Source organism: Erythranthe guttata, chromosome 11, assembly GCF_056151865.1.
Source record: "Erythranthe guttata isolate IM_541 chromosome 11, IM_541, whole genome shotgun sequence".
NCBI lineage: Eukaryota > Viridiplantae > Streptophyta > Magnoliopsida > Lamiales > Phrymaceae > Erythranthe > Erythranthe guttata.
In genome coordinates this window covers 2,528,045-2,550,754 of record NC_142543.1, presented here as the reverse complement: position 1 = coordinate 2,550,754, position 22,710 = coordinate 2,528,045, and the positions used below count along the sequence as shown (strand labels likewise).

At 35.2% G+C, this 22,710-nt stretch overlaps 7 protein-coding genes across 9 annotated transcripts; 5 read left to right on the top strand and 2 right to left on the bottom strand.

Moving 5' to 3' along the window:
- Positions 1-1,794: 1,794 nt before the first annotated feature.
- On the top strand, positions 1,795-6,143 carry LOC105974134 (RNA-binding (RRM/RBD/RNP motifs) family protein). Of its 2 annotated transcripts, XM_088825734.1 has the most exons (10): positions 1,795-2,012; positions 2,873-2,971; positions 3,097-3,323; positions 3,375-3,500; positions 4,654-4,720; positions 4,949-5,002; positions 5,315-5,383; positions 5,475-5,540; positions 5,644-5,712; positions 5,867-6,143. In XM_088825734.1, exons 1-10 carry the CDS (start codon positions 1,902-1,904, stop codon positions 5,948-5,950), a joined length of 972 nt encoding a protein of 323 aa, XP_088681860.1. In that variant the 5' UTR covers positions 1,795-1,901; the 3' UTR covers positions 5,951-6,143. The 2 variants fall into 2 exon arrangements, with proteins under 2 accessions (XP_088681860.1, XP_012854656.1); XM_012999202.2 differs by having other exon boundaries at positions 1,796-2,012; positions 3,097-3,500.
- A 1,344-nt stretch (positions 6,144-7,487) lies between these two features.
- Positions 7,488-9,479, top strand: LOC105974026 (peroxidase superfamily protein). Its single transcript, XM_012999065.2, has 4 exons — positions 7,488-7,755; positions 7,859-8,038; positions 8,145-8,307; positions 8,893-9,479. Exons 1-4 carry the CDS (start codon positions 7,528-7,530, stop codon positions 9,312-9,314), a joined length of 993 nt encoding a protein of 330 aa, XP_012854519.2. The 5' UTR covers positions 7,488-7,527; the 3' UTR covers positions 9,315-9,479.
- A 1,643-nt stretch (positions 9,480-11,122) lies between these two features.
- Positions 11,123-13,453, top strand: LOC105974084 (heme oxygenase 1, chloroplastic-like). Its single transcript, XM_012999143.2, has 5 exons — positions 11,123-11,411; positions 11,589-12,021; positions 12,476-12,699; positions 12,809-12,916; positions 13,177-13,453. Exons 2-5 carry the CDS (start codon positions 11,622-11,624, stop codon positions 13,267-13,269), a joined length of 825 nt encoding a protein of 274 aa, XP_012854597.1. The 5' UTR covers positions 11,123-11,411; positions 11,589-11,621; the 3' UTR covers positions 13,270-13,453.
- A 617-nt stretch (positions 13,454-14,070) lies between these two features.
- Positions 14,071-16,136, top strand: LOC105973980 (monolignol oxidoreductase AtBBE-like 15). The gene has a single exon (XM_012999023.2). The coding sequence runs from the start codon at positions 14,139-14,141 to the stop codon at positions 15,798-15,800; it is 1,662 nt and encodes a 553-aa protein (XP_012854477.2). The 5' UTR covers positions 14,071-14,138; the 3' UTR covers positions 15,801-16,136.
- A 950-nt stretch (positions 16,137-17,086) lies between these two features.
- LOC105973979 (embryo-specific protein ATS3A) lies at positions 17,087-18,178 on the top strand. Its single transcript, XM_088825048.1, has 3 exons — positions 17,087-17,261; positions 17,446-17,553; positions 17,631-18,178. Exons 1-3 carry the CDS (start codon positions 17,154-17,156, stop codon positions 17,916-17,918), a joined length of 504 nt encoding a protein of 167 aa, XP_088681174.1. The 5' UTR covers positions 17,087-17,153; the 3' UTR covers positions 17,919-18,178.
- LOC105974083 (protein BUNDLE SHEATH DEFECTIVE 2, chloroplastic) lies at positions 18,104-20,056 on the bottom strand. Its single transcript, XM_012999142.2, has 5 exons — positions 19,810-20,056; positions 19,572-19,663; positions 18,955-19,018; positions 18,496-18,592; positions 18,104-18,351 (listed from the first exon to the last, which is right to left on the bottom strand). The coding sequence occupies exons 1-5, from the start codon at positions 19,871-19,873 to the stop codon at positions 18,273-18,275; spliced, it is 396 nt and encodes a 131-aa protein (XP_012854596.1). The 5' UTR covers positions 19,874-20,056; the 3' UTR covers positions 18,104-18,272.
- A 435-nt stretch (positions 20,057-20,491) lies between these two features.
- Positions 20,492-22,168, bottom strand: LOC105974082 (protein BUNDLE SHEATH DEFECTIVE 2, chloroplastic). 2 transcript variants are annotated; one of them, XM_012999141.2, is made up of 5 exons: positions 21,995-22,168; positions 21,635-21,732; positions 21,468-21,531; positions 21,005-21,101; positions 20,492-20,736 (listed from the first exon to the last, which is right to left on the bottom strand). In XM_012999141.2, exons 1-5 carry the CDS (start codon positions 22,056-22,058, stop codon positions 20,658-20,660), a joined length of 402 nt encoding a protein of 133 aa, XP_012854595.2. In that variant the 5' UTR covers positions 22,059-22,168; the 3' UTR covers positions 20,492-20,657. The 2 variants fall into 2 exon arrangements, with proteins under 2 accessions (XP_012854595.2, XP_088681859.1); XM_088825733.1 differs by having other exon boundaries at positions 21,980-22,164.
- Positions 22,169-22,710: the final 542 nt, after the last annotated feature.

Genomic DNA, 22,710 nt, shown 5'->3' with positions numbered 1-22,710 from the left:
CCACTACAAAAATCCCCTTTAGTAAACAACGTCATCACAAACAATTGTAGAGGCACCCGAGCATCACCCAACCTCTTCCCACTTGTTGCCATCACTCCGCTTGTGGAAGAACCTGAAGAAAAAAAAAAAAGAAAAAAAAAAAAAAGACAATGCGTAATTTTAATTCATTAAAAAAATCGGTCTCCAAAACAAGAATTTGAAATCCACTACAATCTCATCAAAATCCACTACAAAAAATATCAAAACTCACTCAAATATTAATCTAATCCACTATAAAAATAATTTGCAAAAATAACAAAACTTATCATGAAAATAGAAAAAGCAACTGCCAAAGGTAACAAAAACAACTATTTTGCACACCTTCACCGCTACACAAACACTCATTTTTTTTTCTAAACAAGGACAATAACTTGAAATCCACTATAGTCTTATCAAAATCCGCTATTATAAAACACCGAAAGAATAACATATTAAATCAATTCATAGGAGTGATTACATGAGACGTGATTGAATATGCTTCTTCAATTTCACGGAGATTCACTACAACAAAAATTTAAAAAAAATGACAAAACAACCCTAAAGTTAATCCGAAGACAATTACCATTGCCCACCTAATTAATTCAACAGATTCAATATTTACGCCCATTTAATTTATAAATTACGGACATGGTTTTATTAGATTGGTATGTTGAAATAAATCCAACAAAAAATGCCAAAAATTGATAGAGGAAAAAAAAGAAACGAGAAACCCAAAAATCCAAAAGGGATGGTTCCATTTGTAGTGTACCAATTTGGCGACTGAATGATCAATTACAAACTGCAAAAAATCAGTCGAATCTTCAATTTAAATTACCAATAAATTCAGAAATATCAATAGGCGACGAAGCATTCACCGGCAAACCATTGGCGGCCGAGGAGGGGTAAGCCAGATGGCATAGATGTGCGAGGTGTGGCTGCCGCCTTTGGTGTGGTGGGCATATCGGCTCCGACTAACTGTTGGCTGGCGAAGAGGAGGAAGAGCCCAAACGTCTTGCCCCGTTTTGGGGGCTGGTAAGGGAGGCGAGGGGGTGAGCGTGAGTTGTGGAGAATAGGGAGAGAAGAGAACGAGAGAGACGGCTAGAGGAGAGACGTGGGTAGGTTAAAATAAATTGAAAAAGGGTAATATAGGTTATTAATAATATAATTTGCTGAATAAAATATAATTGGATTTATCTCAAAAGTGGGAAAAAAAAAAGGATCTAGTCTAATGATACAATGCATATGAGGGGGTTTTCTCAAATAATCCCTAATTAATATACTTAATTTTCCAATAATCCAGATGTCCAAGCTTCGTCCGACTAATTTTGGGAGTAAACGGTCGTCTCCTTTAGTTCATCTATCAGCTAATTTCGAATACTGGGAGTAAACGATCGTCTCCCTTAGTTCATCTATCAGCTAATGTTTATCGTCTCCCTTAGTTCATCTATCAGCTAATTTCGAATACTGGGAGTAAACGATCGTCTCCCTTAGTTCATCTATCAGCTAATTTCGAGTACGGTCGAAGTCTATAAACACTTGCAATGAACTTTCATGTTTATGTAACAATTACAGTAAAATATCTTACTATGTTAATAAAAAAATAAAAGAAGATGACATCAATTTTAAATTACAAACAATAAAATACGCTAAATATACATCTCAAAATAAATTCTACATTTTAAGGCATTATTAATTTATGTAAAAATTAAATTTAAATAAGTTTTCATAATTGCTAATTTGTTATATAATATTTTTTTATTGAATAATTTATTTAGCGCGCTGTCCCAATAGGGACTGATCAGTAAAATCGAAAACTAGGGCAAAAATTATCACTTGAAATTTGGGGGCAATTGGCCTGTAAATTTGGTGAGAGCCGGAAAACAATGACAGTCGACGACAACAGCTCCATATACGTCGGTGGTCTCCCCTACGACATCGGCGAGGAAGGGCTCCGGAGAGTATTCTACGAATACGGCGCCGTCGTCGCCGTCAAGGTATCATCAGTCCTTTAAAAAAAAAAAAAAAAAAAACCAATTTCTCTGCTGTTTTAGCCTTGTCAATTTACCGAATCAGTTATTTCGTGCTTACGGGATATGAACTCTGTCTTCTGAACATTGATTTTGATTTCTTCCGCTTTACTTGTACCTTGCAGCAGCTCACTCTTCAATGGAGCCACTTTTTTTTTTTTTTTTTTTATTATATATATATATATTATCTAATGGTGTATTTGATGTTTCTGCATCTGATTGTAACTCTTATTTGATGTTTCTGCATCTGATTGTAACTCTTAGTTCCTTACTTTCCGTAGCAAGGGTACGCAGAAATTTGTATTTTATATCTCAGTTCTTGGGGAATACTTGATTTTAATTTTAGTTTATCTCATACTCTTCATGTTAGTTTTTTTATGTTGATTTGATTTAAAGGGATTTATTTAAAGAGTAGAATAGCACAGATAATTAAGAAAACAGAAATCTCCGGTCGCAGTTATTATAATGCTTCAAAACTAATCCGTTTTACACCTAAATGACTTAGAAGTAAGGACATATATTAGACTTTATTTGGTCTTTTAGAAGGATTTTGAATAAAAAACATGATTCAATATATTACTGTAGGACTGTAGGAGCCCTTTTTTCGTTGCAAAAGTTCTTTTAACTGATTTTTCTGATGCCATGCTATCTGCATCAATTGTTGTTACGAATCTTCCCAGTAAGAATGCAGTTGTGTTTCCTTGAATTGAAAGAGTATATTGATTCCGCACATTTCGGTGCTACATTTTTTGTATATCCGTTTCTCTGCTCTCCTCGTTAACTTATATAGAGCATTAAGATAAAGACTGTCAATATCTGATCTCCAGATAATCAATGACCGGGCCATTGGGGGGAAATGCTATGGATTTGTTACTTTTGCTAACCCTAGATCAGCGCTTCAAGCCATCAAGGAGATGGATGGAAGGGTTCTCTCTCTCTCTCTCTCTCTCTCTCTCACACACACACACACACACACACACACACACACACACACACACACACACACCATGTTGGTTCGTCAAAATATTGACCTAATAAAGTTTTGATTCAGACCATTGACGGGCGAGTTATTAAGGTGAATGAAGTCAAAACTAGAGGAGGGAGAACAAACTTTAACCATGAAAGTTCTCGACATGATATGGAGAGGAGTAGTGATGGTGATAGGGGCAGAGATCGAGGAAGAGATGACAATTATGATAGACAGAGACATCAGGAGGGACATAGGGGAAGGTCTGAAGACCAAGATCGTATACGTGGCCATGATCGAACAAGGGATCGGTATGTGGATGAAGAGAGATTTCGGGATTATAATAACAATGATAATAATAGACATGTGGATGATGTCGAGCATGAGCATGGGAGAAAGCGCGAGCGCGATTGGGAAAGAGATAGAGATAGAGATAGAAATGTCGAGCAACAAAGGAGCAACAGTCATCATAAAAGTGGAGTGAATAGGTAACTGCTTCGTGCTTTGGACTTTTTTTTTTGGTAATAGGCAGGAATTTATATTTTTGTTTGTTTTATGATGACATCTTTTAGTCAGCAGTGTGTTCCTGTAAATTTCTGTCTAGAAGCTTATAGATACTTTTCCCTCTCGAGTGTGTAGCTGTTTCGATTTCTTTGTGCATTTGCATTGAAGACTAATTGTTCCTACTTGTTTGGGTGCAAGCACAGATGGTTGAATATCACTAATCTAGTTTAGTTGTTTTTTTTTTTTAAACTTGGGAGCTCCAAATCTCGAAGACCAGGCATTTTCTTTTGTGGTCACTATGTAGAAATCCATTATTTTCAATTTTTTTTTGCTGCCTTTGAGTAAAAGCTGCTGATGGGAGATGAAATAAAACCAAAAATATCAGCTTTTTTCTTTTTTCTTTTTGTTCCTTGTTCTTTTTTTTTTCTTTTTTGTGGGGGAATGCCATTGGAGTTAAAGATCATGAGAAAAGGAGCTTGTTCATAGTGACATGCTATAGAGATAAAACATTGGGAGGGAAAATTCAAAATTTTGATTATCCTTGCAGCTGCTTGATTGTTGTTTCGAAAAACGGGGTACAAGTTGGTACATAAAGTAAAATCCTTCAAATCCGGTTAAAACATTGGATTTTTAAGGTTTTAATGGATTCGACTCCCAATCTTGAAGGATTTTTCTAGGATTTGGATTCTACGATGATTCAGCAAGGTTGAGGGTAGTTAAATCGTTAAATCTTAGGATGTTAGGATTTGAATGCGGATTCTGACTACCATTGTAAGGTGCCAATAATTGGGCCGATTTATTATCCGTTAACTAGGATGTCTATGTTAAGACTACGTAAGACCTTGTAAAATACTTTACATATGACCCAAGTGGTCTTTTGCATTAGTCATCATTTATTCATGGCCTTGATTCTTGCAGTCAAATTAAGCAACTATTGCTTTACTTGCATAATTAGTCAATAGATTTAATATAGTTTCATAATGATTGAGTTGCAACGGCTGACTCGCTTCTGAGCATTTACTGCTGTCGGACAATACATGTGAATTCAGTTCATAGCTGCATAATTAAAGTTGTTATTTTCTGTATGCTTTATTGATGGAAGCTTCTGTAGAAATTAATTATATAATCCCTGAGCAGGTCTAGATTTGATGATCATGGGAGCAGAGAGCTTTCTATAGAGTCGTTCAATGGTGATATGGACCAGGTTGCATTCTTGATCTTTTCTTATATATATATATATATATATATATATATATATATATATATATTCTTATATATATATATATATATATATATATATATATATATATATATATATATATATATATATATATATATATATATATATATATATATTGCGCGTGTGTGTGTGAGCGCCTTAATATGTTCGAAATCAGGTTGACTAATTCCCGTTTCTTGTCTACATCAACAGGGTGAAAACAAATTAGCAGTTTCAAATCAAAAGCTCGAAGAACTGCGGAACGAGGTAAACATTTACTTCCGATTTTCCTGTAGACCTGCCCACCCCCTAAAAGTTGGTGTGATTTGTCCCAAAAATATATACTAATAAAAAAAAATCGACAGGTGGATGTGGTTGTGCTGATTATGTAATAACTATTCTACGTGTCCGCATATTTCTTCAGTTGTACACTTTTGTTTAGGAATTAATTTATTGGCGCAATTTTTACTCTCCATTTACTGGTATCTATAGATACTAGGAAACGTCGTCAAAGAAATTTTTCTTCTGAAAATTTTGCTGTATGTGGTAATAGAAATTAATATTTTAGTAATTCATCAGATATCTCAGTTGGAAGAACTGGTTGCAGACAAAGAAGACGTTGTTTCTAAATTACAGGAAAAATACCAGGTAAAATAGTTCGTCTTTCTCATACAGGTTTTACATTACGAATTCTCTATCTTTTGCTTTCTTTTCCTAATGACGAACTTTTTTGACCTAGAATTTGGAGGACTCGTTAATTTCTGCCAAAAAGAGTACCTCACGTCGTCACACTCAACTAACCAAGGTAATGTGTTATTATTGTGTTGAATTATTTGTTTCTGTTTTCTTTCCGAAATCATTTTAATTTTGGTAGTTGTTGTTCTGTCTAAATGTTGTGACTTGTGCAGTTGCATAAATGTTATCTGCAAATGAGAGACTACGATGAGAGATTCAAAAAGTCGGAACAAGAACTTAAGGTTAGCCCGCTCGAAAATTTAAATATAGCCTATTTGAGTAGCAAATTGAAATTGGTTTCTTATTCGAAAAAAGAAAGAAATAAATATAAAAATAAATTCTCAGAAAATAAAATGAGTGTGACACAGCATAGCTACTGAAAATTTTATCTTGCAGTGGCTGGTTGACTCAACCATGGTTGAGTTGGGAAATGATGGAGGAGTTGGTGGTGATGGAATAGTGACAAATGGGAGGGGTTGACTTAAAATTGAGGTCTTTGACTACAATAATTATTATTAATTATTTTTTCTTCTTGTTTTTGCTTACCTATTAGGCTATTACTGAAACTGTATTGCGTGTTGTTATGGTTAATAGAATTTATGCAAATAATTAAAATAAAATAAAAAAAGAAAAAAAATACATTGATTAATTATTTAAGGGTAAATTCTACTTTCCCCCCTTGTACTTTGGCTTGGTGCCACTTTACTCCCTTCTACTCTCTATTGCATTGATTTGTCCCCCTGTATTTGAATTTTTTTCTCAATGCGGTCTTCGCCGTTAATTTTTATATCTTTGACCTTAACACAGTTTGATCTAAGTTTGAAAATTACAAAAAACCACCCCTCCTTGTTTAAATAATTATTAGAAAAATAAAAAATAAATAGTGGCTGGTGTTGTGGACTATGTTTTCTCGTTGTCTTGAATTTTTAATTTTTTTTTGTTTTTGTTTTATTTTTGTTTTTTTAATAATTATTGATACTGGGAGAGGTGGCGTTGTTGTAATTTTAGAGCCTAGATCAAACGGTGTTAATGTCAAATGTCTGACAACTAACAACGAGGGCCACATTGAGGTAATTTTTCAAGTGCAGGGGGGCAAATCGATTCAATCGAGAGTAGGAAGGGGTAAAGTGGAATTTACCGATTATTTAATTCATCACAAAAATAAATTCCCTATGTTGATTGTGCCATAAAGAGATTATATTAAACATCTTAATCAATCCACTGCAATGAGTCATAATCCATGAACTTAATAATGCATCTTTATTTAATTTGACTAATTTTTGCAAGTTTCACATGGATTAATTAACAATACCTTCAAATTGAAGCAATACAAAAGAGAAATTCTATATGAGTGGTCACCAATTATCTGCAAAGTAAATCAGCACTAAGATTGTGGAGAATTTCTGTAGCATTTGATAATGAAACCAAAAAGCAAATGTGAACTATGAGAAATATTCCAAAATAAACAAATAATAATAATAATAAGTGCAAATTACGGCCACCCTTGAGAGGTGTGATAAAATTATGAAAAAACCCCTCTTGTTTGGGTAATTACAACCACCTCTTCCTTTTAAATATTTTTACATAAAATTTATGTAATTCGTTTAATTACCAAACCAAATAGTATATTCAGTTCAGTAAACGGTATGAAATGTTGGCGTATCAAAATTTCGGTTCGATTTTACCGATTTAACACCCTTAAATTTACCTTTGGGTGGGTATTTTCTTAAGATAATACATAATTGAGGAGGGTGGTTGTAACTACCCAAACATGAGGGTTTTTTTCGTAATTTGACCATACGTCAGGGGTGATCGTAATTTACCCATAGTAATAATAAAAAGTGAAAAAAAGACATAAATAAAAGCTATAAAAGGGATCCAACACGTAGTGCAGGCATAAAGCAACAAACTCATGCACAAAAGCCACAACCAAAATAGTATAGAATAAAAAAAATAAATAAAAGCAATTAATTAATTAATTAATAATTTTATGGAACTAACTAACAGTATATATAAGTGACTAAGAAACATTAGCAAATATAACAGTCTACTAAAAAATGGAAGCTCTATACTCAGTAGTTTTTCTACTCATGCTGATTCTTATCACTAATGTAATAATATTTCCAGCCTTAGGTCAAATAGTGTCACTAAAAACAGGCTTCTACTCTTCTTCGTGTCCTAAAGCGGAGTCGATAGTTCGATCGACAGTCGAATCCCATTTCAACCAAGACTCCACCTTGGCTGCCGCTTTGCTCAGGCTCCATTTTCACGATTGTTTCGTTCAAGTAAATATTTATATATAACTCTTTCTTGAATATCAATTTTTTTTTGTAGCTAATGATTTTAATTTTCAGTGAGTAATACTCTTTATCTACGTTGTGCACACAGGGGTGTGACGCTTCGGTTTTGATCGACACTCCTTCTTCGGAAAGAAAGGCGGTGCCTAATTTAGGGTTGAGAGGATTTCAAGTGATTGATGATGCTAAATCGCAGCTCGAGGCCTTGTGTCCAGGTGTCGTCTCGTGTGCCGATATATTAGCGTTGGCTGCTCGTGATTCTGTCGATTTGGTAACTTTTATTTTTATTTTTTTTTTCGTTGTAATTTTGTTGTTGTTATCATTATATAGAGTTTGTCGTAATTTTTTTTTGTATGACACGATATATATATATGCAGAGTGGCGGCCCGAGTTGGGGAGTGGGTACGGGAAGAAGAGACGGAAGAATATCTTTGTCTTCGGAAGCTTCCAATTTGCCGAGCCCTTTCGATTCCGTAGCTATTCAGCAACAGAAATTTGCAGCCAAAGGCCTTGATGACCATGATCTTGTCACACTTGTTGGTAATAAATTGAAACTTCAAACTTTTTAAAAGAGATACTCGTGTTTAGGGGTGGAAATCGGGTCGGATCGGAATTAGCACTTTAGAATTTTTTATTCTTTTTGTAGAAGTGTTAAACTCATCCCAATCTGCAAACCAAAAAAAAAAAAATAAAAAAAAAATCGTAAAGTTGGAGTTCAGAAATTGGAACAAAAAAACTTGTTCCCAAATCAGAAACTTTCGGATCAAATTTAATTAGTGTAATTCAGAACTTTAAATTTTTTAGTCATCTATAATATAAAATATACACTAGTATTAATATTAGAAATGTAATTTGTTATTTTTTCTAAATTTTCAAAAATATTTTCAGAAACTAAATCAAATCGGAAATTGAAATCTAATATATATTCTAATCCTTTTCTTAAAATATCATGAAAATCGGGATTCAGAATGAAAAATATTCTTCAAGATTCAGAATCGTTCGTAATGAAATTAGCATAATTCGAAAATTCCGTTACAATCTCCATCCCTACTTATGTTATACACACACACACACGTATATACACACATGTGTATGACAACTTACATGTATATTATGATCATATAGGAGCACACAGCATAGGGCAAACAGATTGCCTTTTCATGCGATATCGACTCTACAACTTCACGGCAAGTGGGACCGCTGATCCGACTATAAGCCAATCATTCTTAGGTACATTACAATCTCTTTGTCCAAAAGATGGAGACGGTTCGAAAAGGGTGGCGTTGGATAAAGACAGCCAGTTCAAATTCGACTCGAGTTTCTTCAAGAATCTGAGGAACGGTAACGGCATTCTTGAATCGGACCAAAGGCTTTGGGGTGACTCATCAACGCGTAGAATTGTCGATAATTACGCGGGGAGTATAAGAGGTTTGCTTGGTTTTAGGTTTAATTTCGAGTTCCCGAAAGCTATGATTAAAATGAGTAGCATTGAGGTAAAGAGTGGTGCACAAGGGGAGATTAAAAAGGTTTGTTCAAAAATCAATTGACTCACTATATATATGTGAGTTATTATTAATTATATATGCTTAATGAAGAAATGAGAAAAAAAAAAAAACTATGTTATTTTTAGTTTAGAATTCAATAATTCATGTATGTAGGCAAATAATGGAACAATGGTATTTGATGAAGGAAAAAATAAATAATTATGGTTTTGTTCATTTCTTAAATAAAAATAAATAGAATAGCTTTATAGTATTTTACAATAAAAAGTTTTTTTGTTACTTTCGTAAATTAAAATCCACCCATAAATAAAATAGATTTATTGAATTTTACAACAAATATTTTTTTTTGTTTTGTTAAATATTTTGAGCTAAAAATAATTGATATAATATATTTATTGTATTTTAAATAAATAGTTAATTCAATAATTAAAATGGATATAAAGTATATGGATACATGGAAAGAAAAAGTGAAAGACTAATTTCCAAATAGTATAGAATCGACCGCATTAAACCTCTATAAATTGATACAATCGAGACCAGTGAAATTCTATTAACTTAGTGCAATATAAAATTGTCGAATTAATAATTTGGTATACTGTCACCAAGTCGGGACCGAATTATGGCTTTTTATATTTGTGTGATACGGAAGAATTAGGTAATTTATTATACATACAAATAGACATAACCACGGTACGGTTCGGTTCCGGTTCCGGTTTTGATTTTGGAGGAATCGGAACAGAACCGAACCGAATATTTCCGGTTCTTTACGGTTCGGTTCCAAACGGTCTGTAAAATCGACCGGTTCTTAATAATATTTTTTATTATTATTATTATATTCAACTTTAAAAAAATAGTTAATGTTTAAAAAAAACATTGGAAAGAATACTTAAAAAACTTATTTTTTTTGGAAAAATACTTAAATTTTTTTTAAGAATACTTTAAAAAAATATTTTTGTACTTAAAAAAAATAGTTTTGTATTTTAGAATTAAAAATTAAAAAACGAAAAGGAAAGTAATTGAAAGGGCTTAAAAAAAAAAGAAAAGGAAATAATTAGTTTTAGTTATAATTGATATTTAATTTAAAAAAAAAAACCCCGATTAGACCAGTTCTAACCGGTGGTTAGCGGTTACAAAAATGGCGAACCGGAACCGAACCAATTTTTCCGGTTCCAGTTCTGCTTCTGGTCAAACCGGTTCCGGTTCGGGTGGTCATGTCTAGGGGTGTAAATGAGACGAGCCGACTCGCGAGCTTCCGAAGCTTGCTCGAAAAAAAGCTCGTACTCGAGCTCGAAAAATCGAGCTCGAGCTCGAGCTCACGAGCCCAAGCTTTTCGACGAGTCGAGCTCGAGCTTCATTTCAGTTGTTCGAAAGCTCGCGAGCAGGCTCGCGAGCTTTACCTTTTCTCTGTATTTTTTAATACATATTAATAATATATAATAATTGATATTATTAATAATAAATAAAAAAGAATAATATTACTTTTTTAATTGAAAAAATAAATTTAATGGATGGATTTTTGGTTGTGCCGAGCTCGAGCTCGAGCTCGAGCTCGGGCTCGTTTCGTATACGAGCTCGAGCGCGAGCTCGAGCTCCTTAGAAACACAAAGAGCTCGAGCTCGAGCTCGAGCGCGAAACTTACAGGCTCCTCGAGCTCGAGCTCACGAAATAAGGCGAATTCGGCTCGTTTACACCCCTAGTCATGTCTACGTAACCCCTAGTCATGTCTACGTACAAGATTAATAAGTTGGTAAATATTTACCTTTAAAATGGAAATTATTTATTTATTACTACTATATTTTTTATTAATTTGTTTCCCCTTATTTATCGTGCTATTGGGAGCACAAATTTTGGTTACACAAGTACCTAAAATTTATGGCACAAGGCGTACCATGTGTAGCCCATGTCCCAAACCACATAAATTGCTCAAAACGACAAAGTTTAGCACCAAAACGACGTCGTCTCGAATCTACTGAAACGTGACGAATCATCTCCTCCTCCTCATCATTGAATACAAAATTGGAGAAAACCTATCCACTCCAATGGTGGATTGAACTTCAATTTAATTAATTATTTTATTAATTGCACTCAATCCTCATCAGCTGCAGAAATACAGCCCCTCTTTCTTTTGCCCAATAAAAAAAGGCGAGCCCCCTTTCAAGAAAATTACATACACCTCTGCTGTATCTATAGTTTCTGTAGCGTACACGAACCTCCATTATTGCACCTTCAAAATATTCTATCTCTTTAATCTTTGTTTGCACTCAACACCAATCTTTAAACTATCCCGTCTCAATCAAGAAAGACTTTTTTTTTTTTTAGGTTAAACAATTTAAACACTCTTCTTTGCCAACGATGGCTTCTATAACAACACCCATCTCGCAATCCCAATTCAAGAAACCTCAGCTATCGATCTTGAAAACGCCCAAATCCCAATTTTTGTCGCTGCCCATGTCGAGTTTTGCGCCGGTGAAGAAGGCGGCGGCGAGGATGGTGGTGGTTTCAGCCACGACGGCGGCGGAGAAGCCGAAGAAAAGGTACCCCGGCGAGGCGAAGGGTTTCGTGGAGGAGATGAGATTTGTGGCTATGAAACTTCACACAAAGGACCAAGCTAAGGAAGGAGAGAAGGAGCCAAAGGGTCAACCTATTGCTAAATGGAACCCTAGTTTTGAGGGTTACTTGCAGTTCTTGGTTGACAGTAAGCTGGTTTACGATACCCTCGAGCGGATTGTCGACAAAGCCGCGTTTCCCGAGTGTGAGTATACTCTCGATTTCGGGTGTTTTTTTCCGGTGTTTTCGTGTTCGTTTATTTGCTTGTTGGTTTGAATTTGTGCTGATTATGACTGAGGTTGTGAATCTGGATTGTTTCGATTATACAGTCGATGAAATGATCGAAGTAAACTATCTAATCGATGTTGAAATGTTGCAACAATCCTTACATGTGCCATTATATCGTGTTGGATAGTTATTGCCGTGGTCGAAATATTGCTTGCAGAGTTTGTTCGTATAATTTTCATTTCTCCGTTTTTCCCCGTTTTACAAATATCGACACTTGTTCAATGACGGGCGATTCTTGATTCCAATATATGACCGATTAGTGCAACTTCTGTATTCGATTTTTTTTTTTCGGATGATCTCTTTGCAGATGATTTGTATCGGCCATTTTTTCGAGATTACTAAGTTGCGTGTTCGGATACGTTGTTTTGCAGATGCAGAATTCAGGAACACGGGGCTAGAGAGATCGGAAAGTTTAGCGAAAGATCTCGAATGGTTCAAGCAACAAGGCCACGGGATTCCGGAACCTTCTTCTCCCGGGATTAGCTACGCCGAGTACCTCGAGGAGTTGTCTGAGAAAGATCCTCAGTCTTTCATTTGCCATTTCTATAACACGTACTTCGCCCACACGGCAGGTGGCAGGATGATTGGTAGAAAGGTCGGCAGTCAATCTTATTTGAAATTCTTTGTTTGGTTTATTTCGATTTTGCTAAAATTTGTAGCCGAAAAATAATATACTCATTTTAGCTAATAATTTTTTTGATCAGGTAGCGGAGAAGATTCTCGATGGGAAGGAATTGGAGTTCTACAAATGGGATGGTGAGCTGTCGCAACTATTGCAGAATGTCCGAGATAAGCTCGATCGAGTTGCTCAAGTACATACTTTTTTCCTCCCTTCTTTTTAACTACATATATAAACAAATACAGGTAAACCTCTATAAATTAATACAGTCGGGACCAGAGAAATTCTATTAATTTAGCAAATTATTAAATTATCGAGTTAATAATTTAACACGTTTTCACCAACTCAAGGACCGAGAGAAACTATTAATCAATCGAGGTTATTAATTTATCGAGGTTCTACTGTATACACATATAATTAATTACTTATATATATAAATGATGTTTGATTCAGAGCTGGAGTAGGGAGGAGAAGGACCATTGCCTAGAAGAAACTGAGAAATCATTCAAGTTTTCGGGGCAAATTCTTCGTCTCATACTTTCTTGATGCGGGCCCCCGACACCCCACCCCCCGTTTTATTTCGTCCACGTCTATTTTAAGGTTGTAACTTGTAAGTTGTAACTACTGTTAAATTTCCCGAACCCCGTTCAAGATTCCGTTTCTTGTGTACATAATTTTACTCTGTTTTTTATTTATGATTAAACTTTGTGCCTGTTGATTATTACCATAATTTCCATGTCGTTGCTGTAAACTTGGTACATGCACGCGCACGCGCACACAATTTGCACATTTCGACATTCAATGGGCGATATGCTATATATTGATCTCCGGCCTATGATAGGATTAAGGGTAAAAATTGGATTTCAATTTGGAAAAAAATTATTCGTTTCACATTCCGAATACATGAGGCAACCAATTTCCGATCCGATTTTAATTTTCAAACAGATCTGAGTGGTAGTATACAATAGCTAGTGTATAAGTACAATCTATTTCAAAATTCAATACATTACAAGTAGGATAACTTTTACTCTTAACATGTTTAGATGATTTTGAAGTTGCAATTAATTAATTGTACACAAATTAAAATACAAAACCCTAACGTGAGAAATGGGAATTTGCGTGCCAAATTTGATTAAACAATATAATTATATTTCACTTCCTTCTATCCATAGAGTTGACTTAGATCCAAATTAACTCCTTTAGAAGCCGTCAACCGGTTTCCTAGATGCTACACTATCAAATACACCTATTAAATTTTCATTTTTTAATTTTAAATTAATTAAAACACACATATATATGTAAAAATATATATAAATCTTATGAATATATATATACACTAACTAACTCCATAAGTAACACTAATCTCCCAAAAACCCTTACATCAAACCTAATTAATTAGCACAACAAATTAAAGAATGGATTCTCACATCTTTTTGCTCCTCACTTTATACATTCTACTCATACTATCAATTTCAAATGCTTCAACAATATCAAATCAAAAAATTCAAGAATCATTCCCAATTTGTGTTGCAAAGCAATCCAAAACCCTAATCCCTCAAAACTCAACAACCACCAACAACAACTTCTTCACTACAAAGTCTCCATCATACACCACAATCTTCGAGTCCACCGCCCAAAATCTCCGTTGCTCGTCTCCTTCAATGCCGAAGCCGATCCTAATCTTCACGCCGTTATCCGAATCTCACGTCCAAGCCGCAGTCGTATGCGCCAGAGCGCTCGGGAACATCCAGCTCCGCCTCAGAAGCGGGGGCCACGACTACGAGGGCATCTCCTACACCTCCCAACTCCTCAAATCACAATCGCCGCCGTTCGTTCTGATCGACCTCCGGAATCTCAGGACCGTCAATGTCAGCATACCGGAAAATGCAGCGTGGGCCCAGGCCGGCGCAACCATCGGCGAGCTCTACTACAGAATCTCGCAGAAAAGCCGAACCCACGGCTTCCCGGCCGGCATATGCACCGGCTTAGGCGTCGGCGGGCATATAACCGGCGGGGGCTACGGTGCGCTGATGAGGAAATACGGGCTCGGAGCTGATAATGTGATCGATGCAAGAATCGTCGACGCGAAAGGGAATATTCTCGACCGGAAAACAATGGGGGAGGATCTTTTTTGGGCAATACGAGGAGGCGGAGGAGGAAGCTTCGGTATTATATTAGCATGGAAAGTGAGATTGGTTAAAGTTCCATTAATAGTTACCGTTTTCACAGTTTCGAAAACAGTTGACCAACAAGATCGACAAGGCGGGAATAAAATACTCGAAAAATGGCAGAAAGTTGCAGACAAAATCGACGAGAATCTCTTCATCAGAGTCATCATACAACCTACGAACGCCGACAATAACACGAGGAGCATACAAACAATCTACAGCGCACTGTTTCTCGGCGGGGCGAAGAAGCTTCTAGAAACAACGAACGCGGGTTTCCCCGAACTGGGCCTGACGAAAGACGACTGCGTCGAGATGAGCTGGATCGAGTCGGTTCTGTACAGCGTCGGCTACCCGAGAAACACGTCTCCGGCGGTTCTGCTGCAAGTGGGGCCCTCCCCCTTCAGAAACTACTTCAAAGCCAAGTCGGATTTCTTCAAGCAGCCGATTCCGGAAAACGGGCTAAACGGACTGTGGAAAATATTCCTCGAGGAGGAATCGCCGATCATGATATGGACCCCGTACGGCGGGATTATGAGCAGGATACAGGAAACAGAAACGCCGTTCCCGCATCGAAACGGCTTCGTATTCATGGCTCAGTACCTCACGACGTGGCGGAGCGATAACGCGTCGGTGCGTAGCGAGCGGTACGGGTGGATGAGGAGGTTGTACGGTTACATGGGCGGTTATGCTTCGAAGTTTCCGAGGGAGGCTTATGTGAACTACAGGGATGTAGAGCTCGGGATGAACAGGGGTAGATTGGGGAATACGAGTTTTGTTGATGGGCAAAAATGGGGAGTTAAGTATTTCAAGGGCAATTTCAAGAGGCTGGCCCGGGTGAAATCGAGCGTTGATCCTGATAACTTCTTCTGGCATGAGCAGAGTATTCCCGTTTTGCCCTTGGAGATGTGAGAAGTGGAATAGGGGTAGTTTTGACTTTTCCTCTCAAACTATTGGTATCTTTAATAGTAACACTATTTGTGGGGCGGGTCTGCGGTTGTATCTATTTGCTAAATGGGGCGGGTCGGCCCGTGGCATGCTATCTGGTTCTAATTTAAAATGACATTTTTACCCCCAATATATTGGCTATTTTAATTTTGTTGAAGCTCACCAAAATATCATTTAAAATGTAGAAGATAATTATGGATTCGTGATTGCTCTAATGAATTTACCATCAGATAGTTAATAATAACAGAATCAAATAGGTTCTATGAAATATCTATATTGTGGCTGTTAAAAAAAAAAAAAAAAAAAGGGAATATCTATACTGTGATGACCAGAATATCTAAGTAAAATAATTCTTTTTTTTTTTTTTATATAATTTTATTTTCTAAACTCTTTATCTTCTTACCTTTTTTTGTGTTTACTGTTTCGTTTAATTATTTTAACACATGGGTACTTTAGACAATTACTATATTATGTTAGGGTTTTTTTCAACACATTAAATTGATGGAGTGCTCGTAATTACACAAACAAATAAGATTTTTTTATAATTATACCTAACCTCGTAGAGTCCTTGTAACTTGATTTACTCCATCTTTTAGGTCTCCAAATTTCTTTCGAATCTTAAGCATATAGTCTAATGGCTTAATTAGTTGGTTTGTTTGACAATTGAAGACAAAACTTGTACACAAATCTGTGGATAAGATCAAAAACTTGTACTCAAATATTATAAATACTACTATATGAAATAATATTTTGTTGGGCTTACTTTAAACCAAATCATTTCAAATTAATCGATCAATGCCATGGCCCCACACTACTAATATAAAGTACATTTAATGGTAATAGTCTAATAGCCAATAAGTCACAATAATGGTTTTTCACAAATTTATATATGATAAAACTTTTTTATGTGATCTCATTAAGTATCGTTATAGGAGGCATACTGATCGGAACAAGTGAATTCGTGTTAACCGATTCAAGTTCGAATTCTTTGTTAATGGTCGCTTGATCGAGTTTGTCACATATAATTAACCTAGTGATATATATCTCTCGGAAATTTAAGTTTAACCAGTGTACATATATAGTTGACTGCGTATTCCTCCGTTACCGGAAAAAAAAAAAATCAAATAATGATATCATAATGTAGGCCAATTTTTAAGTCTCCGTAGTCCACGCCAAAACATTGTTTATTTATTTATTCTTTTTCTAAAGGGACGCAGCCATACATAATTACATATATATATGCTCAAGCTCAATAATATTAATATTAAGCTTAGTAATATATATGTAATAAATGTGCCAAAAAAATAAATAAAAAAGATGGTAAAAGCTTTGTGGCTTTCCCTTCAGATTGCTTTCTTCTTCACAGCATCTGCTGTGGCTAATTATCAACTGGATCAATCAGCCATCGTCATTCATTCCAACCAGGTAATTACAAAACTGCCCTCTTTCAAGCTTTGATATATTAATTTACTTTTTGTTAAGAAAATTATTTTTCATAATATAATCTGAAAAAAAAAAAAATATATATATATATATATATATATATATATATATATATATATATATATATATATATATATATATATATATGTATTAAAAAAAAAATCAGACAGAAAAGAGCTGCTCATACACAGTGATCATCAAAACCAGCTGTTCGTCAGTCTCTCACACCACCGACGAACTCAGTCTTGCATTCGGCGACGCCTATGGCAACGAGGTAAATATTTAGACGCCGTTAATTTATTTTAATTTTTTTTTTTTGTAATGAATGACTTCAAGAATTAGAGTGTATAGGTATATGTATCAAGGATAGACGACCCGAATACGAGGACGTTCGAGAGATGTTCGAAATACGTGTTTGAGATAAAAGGCCCGTATTTGGATGTGATTTGTTATGCAGAATTGCTGAGGTACGGATCCGACGGCTGGAAACCGGAGATGATAACAATCTACGGTCCTGATCTTAAGGCCATTGCATTCATCTTCAACACCTTTCTACTCGAAGGGATGTGGTTTAGGATGCCTTCTTGTATCAGTCGTTCTCCTCCTAATTATGCATTCCACAATTATGCCCTTTTCTAGCTATTTATCTCGTCCGATGTACAACTTTTTTTTTTTCATAATAAAGGTAGATTACGGATGGGATATCTAACACTGCGACTTCCAAAAGTCGAAAGAAGGTAGCCTGTTAGTAAGCAGCTTGCGCCTAAGACCTATTTGGTCATGGGTTCGAGACATCAGCAGTGAAATTGGGGAACCAGTAAGAATTGGGGAAAAAGAAATCTAAAGATTCTTGTAAGAATTTCGAGTAATTATTGCAATAATACAAGGGGTTCTATTAATGGTACATTTTGTCGGTTCATCAATGGCGTTAACCATTGTCGACAAAATTGATAAAACAAAATATAAAAAAGAGAGCAATAGTCGAGCAGATGGCTAGTCGTCGTACGTGCTCATGAAACCGCCGAGAAATCCAGCACCGTTGCAGTTACCACAAAGAACCTCCTTCTTACCCCTGTGCAGGAGTTGAAAAAAGTCAACGCACCGTAAGAGATATTTTGTGCTGTAATTTTTTACGAAAAAATCTAGCACCTAATAAAAACTTGCTTACTCGATTGTGAAAATTTAAAATCTTGGAAAAATCGAAGTAAAAATATACCTGCACAGCCAACAGAGGCCGCCTGCTTTGAACTGCCCGTTAAAGTGATCGACCGAATTGACTCCAGTGCCAAGGCATTGCCCACATTGTTTACAACCTAAAACAATTGTATATCAGATAATTGATTAATAGTTTATAATTTACAATAAAACCCATCAAATGATTCATGAAAAATTATTACAATTACAAAAGAATCACGACAACCAAAAGTTCTCCCAAAACGAGTATTTAAGACAGAAAAATGACGGAAGGTGGTGAGTGACGAGAGAGATTTATAAATTTTCGTTGCATTATTATATTTATTTCATAACGAGGTACTTAAATATCATCATATTACATAAGCATCAAATAAGATACGAACGTAGCGCGATACTAAAAGATGCATTAATTTCACAAAGAAAACAAAGTCGGGCGTCAAACAAACACTTTGAAGAAAATATGATTAGTATTTGCACTTACCTTCTCCCTCACACTCAGCACAGACTATGCTGTTTACTTTCGTTCCCGATTTTTTCTCTGTGGCCTGTTAATTCGAACAAGACCATGAATTCAGACAATTGAGTGAAAACAATTTACAAGAGGAAAATAAAATTGAAATGAACTGAAAAATCCTCACAATAGTTTGAATCGAAATTTACGGGACCGTTAACAATTGAACGAGGATAAGAAAACAATCTAAACAAACTCGGACAATAATTTGAACCAATTATCACAAAATTCAGGCATGTGAATAGTGAGGTCTAAACCAGCCAATGTATCACAAAACTCAATAGCAAAGAAATGGGAAAATTGTATTTTTCATCCCTCAAGTTTGCACCAATTTCACATTTGGTCCCTCATGTTAAACACTTTTAGTCTATTTCGTCAATATTCTGTGAGTACTAACGGAATTAAGCATGCGCTCATCACTGCCTTAACTGACGAACTACCGGTAAATTCACGAAAATGACCAAAAGTGTGAAATGGTTGAAAGCATGAGGAACTAAATGTGTTTCTAGTGAACACGAGGGACCAAATGTGAAATTAATGCAAACTTGAGGGGTGAAAACTGAAATAAGAAAGACTCAGAAACTAACCTTGAGAGCTTCAAAACCAGCAGTTTTGGAGCTGCAAGTATCATCAGTAATCCAATTTGCCCTCTTAGTAGTAAACTTGTGACTAATTAGCCCTGACGAAATAAATAAAATAGCCAATACACATTTTACACACACACAAAAACCCACATTGAATTAAGACAATATAAAAAAACCCAATTGAAAGGGGGAATAAATTAAAAAAAAAAAAAAAAAAAACAGAGAAAAGAGAACACCATACCAGGTTGTTGTTTGGTAACGTTGTTTAAGGAGATGAGAGGTGAACAGCAGATTGAATTCGCCATTTCTGTAACAATTTATTTTCACTTCTCTTCCCTTTTTTTTCTCTCTCTTCTGTGTAAGAAGAAAGTTGGAAGTGTTGAGAGAGTAACGAACGCTGCGGATTAGATAAGGCTTACCCTTTCTTTCTTTCCCTCTGATTTTTTCAGAATTATCTTTTTTTACAATTTTCTTCTGTCGTTTCTGCTAATAAAGTTGTGGTGAAATTATTTTGAATAATTATGAAATGAGCCCCTCGACATTTTAATTTACTTCGTAAAATCCCAGTATAAACATTAATAGAACAACAAGGCCCAATAATTCCGAAATATCTCCATTTCACCCCCAAAAATTGCATTTATAATACCAATTTTGTTATATATTTGTATTATGTTTGATTATTTATTATTTATATAATTAAATAATAAATTTCAGTTCTATTTTTTATTTCATAACTTTTTTTTTATATTATAAATAATTTATAATAAAATAAAATATTAATATTATGTGTAAAAGAAAAAAAGAGAGAATAATAAAATGAGTTAAGCTCGAGCTCATAAAATGAAAGCTGGACGAGCTCGAGCTCGAAACATCTAGCGAGCTCGGTTTTTTTACACTCCTAGCACCTAGGCCATATACATCAATTTGAAATTAATACAAAATTAATACAACAAATAGCAAGAGGTGAAAATACATCAACAATATGAATTATGAACACCATATATATATACATCCTAAATTTCATGTAAACTTGTTTCTAATTAGCTGAAAAGTTACATAATCATCGAACGATTTATCCGTAAGCTCAGTTTACTCATCAAATGTGCTCATGAAACCACCGATAAATCCTGCACCGTTGCAGTTACCACAAAGTATCTCCTTTTTCCCACTGTGTGTACACACAGAGCTTAAATTCACACACACATTTATATATATATATATATATATATATATATATATATATATATATATATATATATATATATATATATATATATATATATATATATATATATATATATGAGAGAGAGAGAGAGAGAGAGAGAGAGAGAGAGAGAGAGAGAGAGAGAGAGAGAGAGAGGTGTTTGAGGTAAAGCCTCAAAACTGCAGTGATCGATTAGAACAATAACCGAAGCAATACAATCAAACAACGTTACCTGCAAATCCAACACTTGGCGCCTGCTTTAAACTCTCCGTTAAAATGATCCACTAAATTGACTCCATTGCCTTCACACTGCGAACACTTTTTAGCACCTAGTAAAGTGTGCAAAAAAAAATCAGAAACGCAGAAATAACGAGCTCAATTCTTTTCAACGGAGAAAGAAAGCACATCATGTTTTGCTAATCATAAACGATTTCTGAAACGACTAAATATCAGCGTTGATAAATAAAAATAGGGTCCAAACTAACCAAGAATACACAAACAAGCAGTGAAAGAGGTCGAGTGATAGACTAATAATTAAACATCTTACAAAAATGGCAATGTACAATTATCGAAAGATGTAGCCTCGTAAACAAGATGCCAAATTATGGATGCAATAAATAAAGTTCAAAACAAACGAGAATATTCGCACGCGACAATGAAAATGTGGTCGTTTTTAGCCTCTAATTGGTAATTACCATTTCCATCACAATCAGCGCAGAGTATGCTATTCGGTTTGGTGCTCGGTTTATTGCCGGTGGCCTGTAAATATTCAACATTAAATACCCGAAAATGAATTCACGAAACACGACCACGGTCGATAATCAACGAGAAAACGAATCGATCAAAATCGGAAAAAATAGACCTTTAATGGTTCGAAAGCAGCACCTTTGAAGGTGTAAGTATTGTCCTTGATCCAATTTGCTGCTGCCCTAATAGTATTATAGTGGTGACTGATAAATCCTGAAAAATAAAATTATAATAAAACCCTAGAAATCCTCTGTATTTTTTCAATAAAGAAGATAATTAATTCACCTACTTAAATTGAATCTCAAACAAGGAAATAAAATAAAACAATCCTGGGTAAATAAAAAGCCAACAACAGATCGCAACATTATGAAATATGAATTCATTCACTTAATATAATAATCAGTATCGCAAAGTAAACTAGGAAAAAGACAGACACGCGCGCACGCGCACGCGCACGTACGGATGAAAGAAGTACCAGGTTTGTCAATGGTGCTGAAGGCGGTGACAGTGGGAGGTGGAAAATGAAGAGAGAGCGCCATTTTTTCTTGAGGGAATGAATCACAGTTGATCACAAGGTGTTTGATAAAATAACCAAGAGAATATTATTGCTGTCCGTTAATAACCCGTCGGAATATTTTATTATTTCAACAATATGCATTTTGGATAAGAAAACTATTTATTTATTTCATTTTTTGTGGTAGGAAAATTGAACTCGAGAAAGAGAGGAAAAATAAAATAATTGGAATATTTTTATTGTCAAGAAAAATATTATATAAACTTGTGTTCCAAAAAGATTTTGGAACTAATTCATCACCAAATGAAAAGTAAATGCCTCCTTAACATACAATTAATAACAAAAATAACCTTGCAAGAGAGTCCGATGTCGTTTGACCCGGTTTCGTAACCCTTTTCTTGGTCGACTTCGTACAATTTATTTGCGAATTATGAGCGAGCGCGGATGGGGCTAATACAAGGCGGGTTTTGGAAAACCCGCACCCTCACGCTAGCAAAATTTCTCACTCATACCCGCCCGTATCCGTTCCGGATTTCATTTTATTATACCCACCCCCGCCCCGTATAAAACTTGCCCTAAACCCGTAAAAAATATAATATTTTATAATAATATAAAGAATATATCAAATCAATAAAAATATATAAATGGTGCTACGGGTGATTTTTTTAAAACTCGTA